The following is a 7,753-nucleotide window of genomic DNA, read 5'->3' on the forward strand; positions in this document are numbered from 1 at the left end:
ATCTGCTTGGCATAAAGTTCGCCCCGGGTGGGAATCGAACCCGCGACCTAGGGCTTACAAGGCGTGCTACTCTCAATGCTAATGAAGCTGGATTTTCTCTCATTACAGCCCGCTGGCTGTGATAAACGAAAAGGCACACTCATTCTGTTCAGTCTTAACCAATCAGAAGAATCCATAGAGCGTATCAGAACGGTGGACACTCCTGCCATCCTGGATATAAAATGGTGTCATCGTAGAGTTCAGGACAAGATTGTGTTTGCTGTAGTGAATGCCATTGGTCAGTTGATTGTGTATGAATTGGTCAGTCCTGCAGGTATGTGTTATGTCAATCAATCATTCAATCCATAACCGTTCCATCATAGGACGGGTCGATGTACGAAGCCTCTCCATCAAAAGAATTCCGGAAGTTCACCTTTGTATTTGCACATTTTGCTTTAAGATTTTCTTTGTTTTGGATTCTGTACATAGCACAGTCCTCTGTTTTTAATGCAAAAAGAAAAAAAAATGAACAAATTATTTTAGGTTTATGGAATCATGATAATAGGCACCCTTATAAATTATGTAACTTCATAAAATGCCATTTAAATAATTATGTAAGTAGGTAGTGCTTGTGTATACAAATTTTGAGTACTTAGGGCTATTTCACATCTAGACTGCAACTTGTAGTATACGGCAGTTTTCATGTTGAGGGCTACATAGTCTTATGGGCCTGTTCACACTTAAAAAATACTTAATTATAACACGGGAAAATAAATAATCTATCAGTGGTTTCATTGTTACCTATACGAGAAAATAATGTTCTCTTGAGTGGAAGTTGTACAAGGCGAAGTTGATGCCTGTTAGAATACTTAATTATAACACGGGAAAATAACTTTAATCTATCAGTGGTTTCATTGTTACCTATACGAGAAAATAATGTTCTCAATCCACCTTAAGTAGTCTATTTACACCTAATCATTGTCCAAAAAAGAAGACAAAAAATAAGTACCTATGTAGGTACCTTATTAAACTTAGATTATTGTTTTTTGAAATGTTGTTAATGTATAGTACAAAACATTAATTTTGTGACAATATTAAGTTAATTAACATTAAATAATATTATATGCTTATTATTTTTTATTACTGTGACTACTTGTGGATCTTTTTCTCTAAGGGTTTTTTTGCCAGATCTAGTAACTAGGAATGCAAAAAGAGATTATTTTAAGATTTGTATACCTAAGTGCATTTACCTGAAAGTGAAGGCTTTTAAAGCAAAGGAAAGATATAGGTAAGCAAGCATTGACCTACTATTTCACTGAATTAGCTATTTTGTATTTATCAAAAACTGGGCATTTTACCAATAGACTACTTAACTATGCTTACCATGTGAATGTCCTGGTTTCGATTCCTTAACGGCATTGAAGCCCAGGTACTTAATTATAACACGTAGAATACTGTAGAATACTTAATTATAACACGGGAAAATAACTTTAATCTATCAGTGGTTTCATTGTTACCTATACGAGAAAATAATGTTCTCTCGAGTGGAAGTTGTACAAGGCGAAGTTGATGCCTGTTACATTAGCTAGAATAGAACTCGGTTAGGAATGTGGTCAAATCCCCAAATATGTGCGGAAAAAATCCATGTTAAGGCTCAGGATGGAACCAGTGACCTTTCATTTACCAGGCGAGCGCCATATATTTCACCTTTGAAACAGATGATGTTTCGTAATTTATATCGAGTTCATTATTTTCTTGTTACTTGTATCTCACAGATTCCATCATGCAGGGTGTTGTCAAATCGTGGCGAAAACTCCAAGTCTGGGACTCGGTGTATAGTGCAGATTCTATAGAGTTCTGTCCCGTAGCACCATATCAGCATGTATTCCTCTGTGGTACTTACCAGCTTAATGAGACTCAAGATTCGGACACTTCTAAAGAGGTAATTTTCGAGATTTCGAAGTTATTTTATCTCTTGAGATCCAAACATACCTACTGTTTAATAGACATGCTAGAAAATGGGCAAAAGAAAGTCTGACTGGAACTTCAAAAAATAGGTTTGATAGAGTGAAATGTTACTGCTGAGGTTTAATCGTCCCGAAAGCGAATAGAGAAGGAAGATGGGATAGGAGAAAGTCAGCCGTTCCGGTAACGAACCTTATCTGCTTGGCATAAAGTTCGCCCCGGGTGGGAATCGAACCCGCGACCTAGGGCTTACAAGGCGTGCTACTCTCAATGCTAATGAAGCTGGATTTTCTCTCATTACAGCCCGCTGGCTGTGATAAACGAAAAGGCACACTCATTCTGTTCAGTCTTAACCAATCAGAAGAATCCATAGAGCGTATCAGAACGGTGGACACTCCTGCCATCCTGGATATAAAATGGTGTCATCGTAGAGTTCAGGACAAGATTGTGTTTGCTGTAGTGAATGCCATTGGTCAGTTGATTGTGTATGAATTGGTCAGTCCTGCAGGTATGTGTTATGTAACACTTCAGTCGATCATTTAAGACCGGTTTTAGCGTCACCTATGTTAAGCTACGCCGAGAAAGGCCAATAAATGGATGGGTGACTTAAACATTATATTGGGAATAAAGGGAGAACGGGCTCTAGTCTTGATTTTAAATCATTACATGAAAGTAAAATCAAAAAATCAAATCAAGAATGATCATAAACTGGATATTAAACAAATTAGGTAGGTACAAAGGTATTCTTTAACCATGATCGAATAAACTACGGGCTAAAAAATTCCCGGAGGGACGGGCCTAGCTTGTTATTACTATTGTAATAATGAAGGAAGGACGGACTAAAAAGCAACAACAGCAATATGAGGATAATTGTTTTTTTTTAGAATGCTTGAATTAGATTAACGTGTCTCCTTACTCCAGCAGTAATTGATCAATGAGGGTATACATTGTATAGTTGTATACTATACAGAGATCAAATTAAGGAGGGTAGGATTCCAAGCTGCGGTTGGTATTCAAAGTCGCGCCATGGCTGCCCGCGAAAATTTTGTGCGTTTCAAAATTCGAAAATTTCAAAGGAAGATTTCTCCTCTTAGGAAGCCTCAAATGAAATTTTAAGCATTTCTATTGCAATCAGCGTGTTTCGAACTTCCTTTATCAGCGAAGAAAAAAAAAAAGTGGTTGAGCCCCATCAACTTTGCGTTTAGATCCCTGAGTATCCCTCATTATTTTCAGAGAACACTCTTGACCTCAACATCAGAGAACTGTGCTCACATCAACTCGACCAAGGGGAAGCAAACGAAATCCTCGCTCTCTCTCTAGACTGGTCTTCACGGATGCACACGAATCTCACCGATCTCGACCGAAATTCAATTCGAAACCCGAACTTGACAAATGTTGAACTGAGTTCATTTCGGGACCCGAACATTGTCGACGTTCAACGAAGTTCATTTCGGGAGTCAGTGGTCGTGAGTGATTCCCAAGGAGCTGTACATTTGTTTCACCTGACGAATAGCGGGTTACAACTGAAGCGAAGTTGGAAAGGTCACGGGTTCGAGGCTTGGATTGCGGCTTTCAATTATTCGCAGCCTTCCGTTTTCTACTCGGGTAAGTAATTCCTTCGCCAGCCTAGTTAGCTTGGTTGGTAGCGCGTCTGCCTTGTAAGCACTAGGCCGCGGGTTCGATTCCCACCCGGGGTGGATTTTGTTCTGAACGGATAATGTTCGTTCTTGGGACGGCTGGCTCTCGGGACGATAAGACTTTGGCAGTTACAGTTCCCTCTATCATAATAATCATGATTTAATTTAATTTTTTTTTTTTCAGGTGGAGATGATTGTCTAATGAAAGTGTATGATGTTAGACAGGATGGTCCTGTACAAACCATAAGAGAACACGGAGCAGGAGTTACGACAGGTGGAGATGATTGTCTAATGAAAGTGTATGATGTTAGACAGGATGGTCCTGTACAAACCATAAGAGAACACGGAGCAGGAGTTACCAGTATTCAGTATAATCCGTTTATTGAGCATACACTAGCCACAGGAAGGTAAGATTACGAGTATTCAGTATAATCCATTTATTGAGCATACCCTAGCCACAGGGAGGTAAGGTTACGACAATACCTTTTTTCCATGTCTTTCGTTGCCAACAGTAAAAGTTCGCGTGGTCGGTGTCCGGATGGGTGACTATATGGGCAATCAATATGATATTGCTCATCTTTTCTCGGCCCTCGTCAGACTGGGTGAGGAGGTGGGTAGCTTGTCACCGAATGGAAGGAAAACTTTTGCCACCAAAAGTCTTAGAGGTTATAGAGTGACTTTAAACCCCTATCAAACACCGTCTTTCGACTTCCAATCAAGGGTGCCGGGAGGCGCGCGAACGTCAACACGAAATAGAGTTGCATGGTTTTCCGGCATTCTCAACTCAACTTTTCTCCCATTTCAGTTACGATGAACATTTGTACACCTGGGACGATCGACATTTCAAATCAGTTATACAGTGACTTTAAACCCCTAACAAACACCGTCTTTCGACTTCCAATCAAGGGTGCCGGGAGGCGCGCGAACGTCAACACGAAATAGAGTTCCATGGTTTTCCGACATTCTCAACTCAACTTTTCTCCCATTTCAGTTACGATGAACATTTGTACACCTGGGACGATCGACATTTCAAATCTCCCAAAAGTAAAACTCCCTTAGGAGGCGGTGTGTGGCGTATCAAGCACCAATCAGATCTCTCTATTCTGACGGCAACCATGTACAATGGGTTTCATCATATCCCCGCGGATGTAGAAGATAGTGCCAAGATCTTGGAGTATAATCACCATGGGAGTATTGCCTATGGCATAGACAGCTGTTATGCCCATGAGAAATACGTGGTCACTTGTTCCTTCTATAATCATCTGATCAATTTATCTGTCCTGGAATAAAGATTAATTTGACAAATCCCTTTGGTTGCCATTCATTTGAATTCAGCATTCTTATTAGAAATGAACCCCACAACAACCCATCAGATTGAGAAAATAAAGAAAAATCAGTCAAATTTTTCGAGTTGTTAAATTACGAATATGGGTATATATATGATGTGAACAGACAATATAATTAAATTTGACCAAAACAAATAAGGTATTAACACTTATTTGTTCTGGTCAAATTATGTAAACAAAGTCATCCAATAAATTGATAAAAAAATGCATTGTTAGGGGAGTATTGCAAATGTACCTATAATATTCCGGAAATTGAAGAAGAAGAAGAAGAAGAAGATCGATAAAATTTCAGAATTTCGAACGTTCAACATCTCCGATACCTACCTACTTTTTTATCCTTTACCGTATACGGCATAACCGCAAAGAACCTTTTAGACTTTAGACCGTCCTAAAGTTACAAAAGGCCTCCTAAAAGTTCTTGTAACATACGAGGATAGGGTAGGAATGCATACAAAATTTCATCACTCTACGACAGACCGTTTTCGAGATATTTTGTACATAGACACAAGAGTGTTTCCGTCTCCGGTCACAAATCCTTAGGCCAGGGGCCACAAAATGAGTTTAAACCCGATTTGTTAACTCTCGGATTAAGCACTCTGATTGGTTTATTTTTAAATATTCCAAAAAATTCAGCCAATCAGATTGCTTAAACGGAGTTTAAACTCACTTTTTCGGAGTTTTGACTTCAGATTTGGATTTCTCACAACTTTTTACATTGGAATCGACCATTTATTCATAATTGTTACCTAACTGCAACGGCTCCATTAAAAAATAAGGAAAGTAAAAAGTGAGAGTTGTGCAAGTTATTCGATAAAGACATGGTGAAAATTCCTCTCGCGTGTTCTCCCTATCAGAGCAAACCATCTACATGTAACCAAGTTTTCAAATCTCAGTCTAAAGCCTCGACATGGTTTGAGCTACACGGTTCTCAGTATTATGTTGCACAATGTGATCGGCGTGCTAGTGATAGGTGTAGTGCTGGGCCGTGAGACGACCACGGAATGTGACTATGAAATTCCCGCCCATATGGTGTTTGACAAGCCGATGAGAACGATAGATGCCGAAGTTGCCTATCAAGATGACCGGGAGAAAATGTTGGAAGCCTTCGGTAAGTACTTTTTTTACTGACATTTTTTCGTCGAAATGTTTTCCAAATTTTCGTTATTGTTTACTTTTTTTATGTATTTCGGCAATGTAATGGAAAGTCGTGTTCTGTACTTTTTTTTAATCAGCGGAATCATGGTTGGCAAGGTTTTAGGTTTAATATTTTAACTGCCCCGATCAAACTTTACCGAAAACAATCATTAGAATAGAGTAGAATATACCTTCTTTATCCTGCTCGAATGAGACTAAAAAAGGTCTTACGTATCAAATAGGTACCTACAATACCAACCTACGAAATACCTACAATCAAAGATGAAAAAAAAAATATTTGTTTTGCAAATTTTATAACGAAACGAAGTACTTACATGGTTATGGTTATCTGTAGATTATATAAAATTACTGTTTTCACCCCGTTCGATGGACGTAGACTCATTGGGTCCCACTGACCTTTTTTTCATGTCATTGGGTCCCATCATGTTTTATGGGACGATCATTTCAATCGATTACCCATGTTTGCCCAGGACCTCGTAACCTGTCTTACCTGAGATCGAGCAACTACCGCGATTCCCGCCAGACCACGCTGTCTATCGAAGAGTACTTGCAATCTAGTGAGGAGGAAGAAGAAGAGCCAACGGAACACGATGATTATGATTCTGGCTCGCGGTCTATCGATAAGAAAGTGACCGTTCCGTTTGTGTCGATTTGGCCGGGATACACCCCGTTCACGTTTGATTTCCCCACGCCCGGGATTCTTGCTATGAGATACACGGCGGAGAATGAACGGAAGGTGGAGCAAATTCCTATTGACGATGGTAGAAACGAGACGTTACAATGGGATCACTTGATACACACGCCTAAGATGGCGGTCATTGACTTTGGTGAGTTTTCACCCACTGACAGTCGGGTTGGTCAGCTTGGCATTTTGCAAAAATAAGGCATGTTGAGTAGAAAAGGTAATAGAACACAGGACAGACCCTAGCAACGCGGGTTATGACAGTGTATAGGTATTTTATTTTTTCGGGGTTAATAGAATAGAATATACCCTGTTTATACTGCCAGAATGAGAATGAAAAGTCCCTTTACTCCCGCAGTCTAAACAAGGTCTTGTACACAAATAATAGTACACACTAATAAACAAAGATAAACGATTGGTCAGCTTGGTATTTCCGCAGTCTAAACAAGGTCTTGTACACAAATAATAGTACACACTAATAAACAAAGATAAACGATTGGTCAGCTTGGTATTTTCGCAGTCTAAACAAGGTCTTGTACACAAATAATAGTACACACTAATAAACAAAGATAAACGATTGGTCAGCTTGGTATTTTGCAAAAATTAGGTTATGGTGAGTAGGAAAGATAACGCGGTGTATGACAAGTGTATAGGTTTTTCGGGGTCAATAGTGGATATGACCGGAAACCCTAGACAGAGGTTTGTGGAGAAAAAGCATTAAAAACGGGAATGCCGATCCCATATAGAAATGGGATTAGGTTTAGTGAAAGAAGATTACATTTGGGGGCCCCTAAAGGTGGCGTTCCGATCCTAGCTGCCGGGCAGCGCGACCCGGCAGCGCTGCCGAGCTGCCTGGTCGCCCCATATAGGTGATGTTCCGATCCTAGCTGCCGGGTCGCGCGACTTCCATTACAAACCTCCAGTCGAACAAAAATAGTATTTTAAATCACATGAAAACCTCACGGGCAGCGCGACCACACTGCTCTCAG

At 39.8% G+C, this 7,753-nt stretch overlaps 2 protein-coding genes across 4 annotated transcripts in view; both read left to right on the forward strand.

Annotated features, from left to right (window-relative positions):
- LOC103514715 (diphthine methyltransferase) overlaps window positions 1-4,911 on the forward strand; it is an 8,568-nt gene extending 3,657 nt beyond the window's left edge. For 2 of the 3 annotated variants that reach the window (XM_017446336.2, XM_026827605.1), the window contains exons 2-6: window positions 1,755-1,921; window positions 2,248-2,452; window positions 3,178-3,549; window positions 3,856-3,988; window positions 4,573-4,911. In XM_017446336.2, coding sequence (XP_017301825.1) covers window positions 1,763-1,921; window positions 2,248-2,452; window positions 3,178-3,549; window positions 3,856-3,988; window positions 4,573-4,870 — 1,167 coding nt within the window. In that variant the 5' untranslated portion in view covers window positions 1,755-1,762 and the 3' untranslated portion in view covers window positions 4,871-4,911. Of the gene's footprint in view, window positions 1-53; window positions 314-1,754; window positions 1,922-2,247; window positions 2,453-3,177; window positions 3,550-3,855; window positions 3,989-4,572 lie in introns of those variants that run through there. The other variant, XM_026827606.1, reaches the window with a different exon arrangement.
- An 891-nt stretch (window positions 4,912-5,802) lies between these two features.
- LOC103514717 lies at window positions 5,803-6,980 on the forward strand. Its single transcript, XM_017446334.2, has 2 exons — window positions 5,803-6,035; window positions 6,553-6,980. Exons 1-2 carry the CDS (start codon window positions 5,864-5,866, stop codon window positions 6,963-6,965), a joined length of 585 nt encoding a protein of 194 aa, XP_017301823.1. The 5' UTR covers window positions 5,803-5,863; the 3' UTR covers window positions 6,966-6,980.
- The last annotated feature ends 773 nt before the right edge of the window (window positions 6,981-7,753 follow it).

Source organism: Diaphorina citri, unplaced genomic scaffold (assembly GCF_000475195.1).
Source record: "Diaphorina citri unplaced genomic scaffold, Diaci psyllid genome assembly version 1.1 scaffold1207, whole genome shotgun sequence".
NCBI classification, from domain to species: Eukaryota; Metazoa; Arthropoda; class Insecta; order Hemiptera; family Psyllidae; genus Diaphorina; species Diaphorina citri.

Excerpts from the sequence above, each read along its gene's own strand:
- LOC103514717 (XM_017446334.2), top strand. The coding sequence starts at position 5,864 with ATGTTGCACAATGTGATCGGCGTGCTAGTGATAGGTGTAGTGCTGGGC. Across the intron at positions 6,036-6,552 it reads GAAAATGTTGGAAGCCTTCG|GACCTCGTAACCTGTCTTAC; the intron begins GTAAGTACTTTT and ends ATGTTTGCCCAG.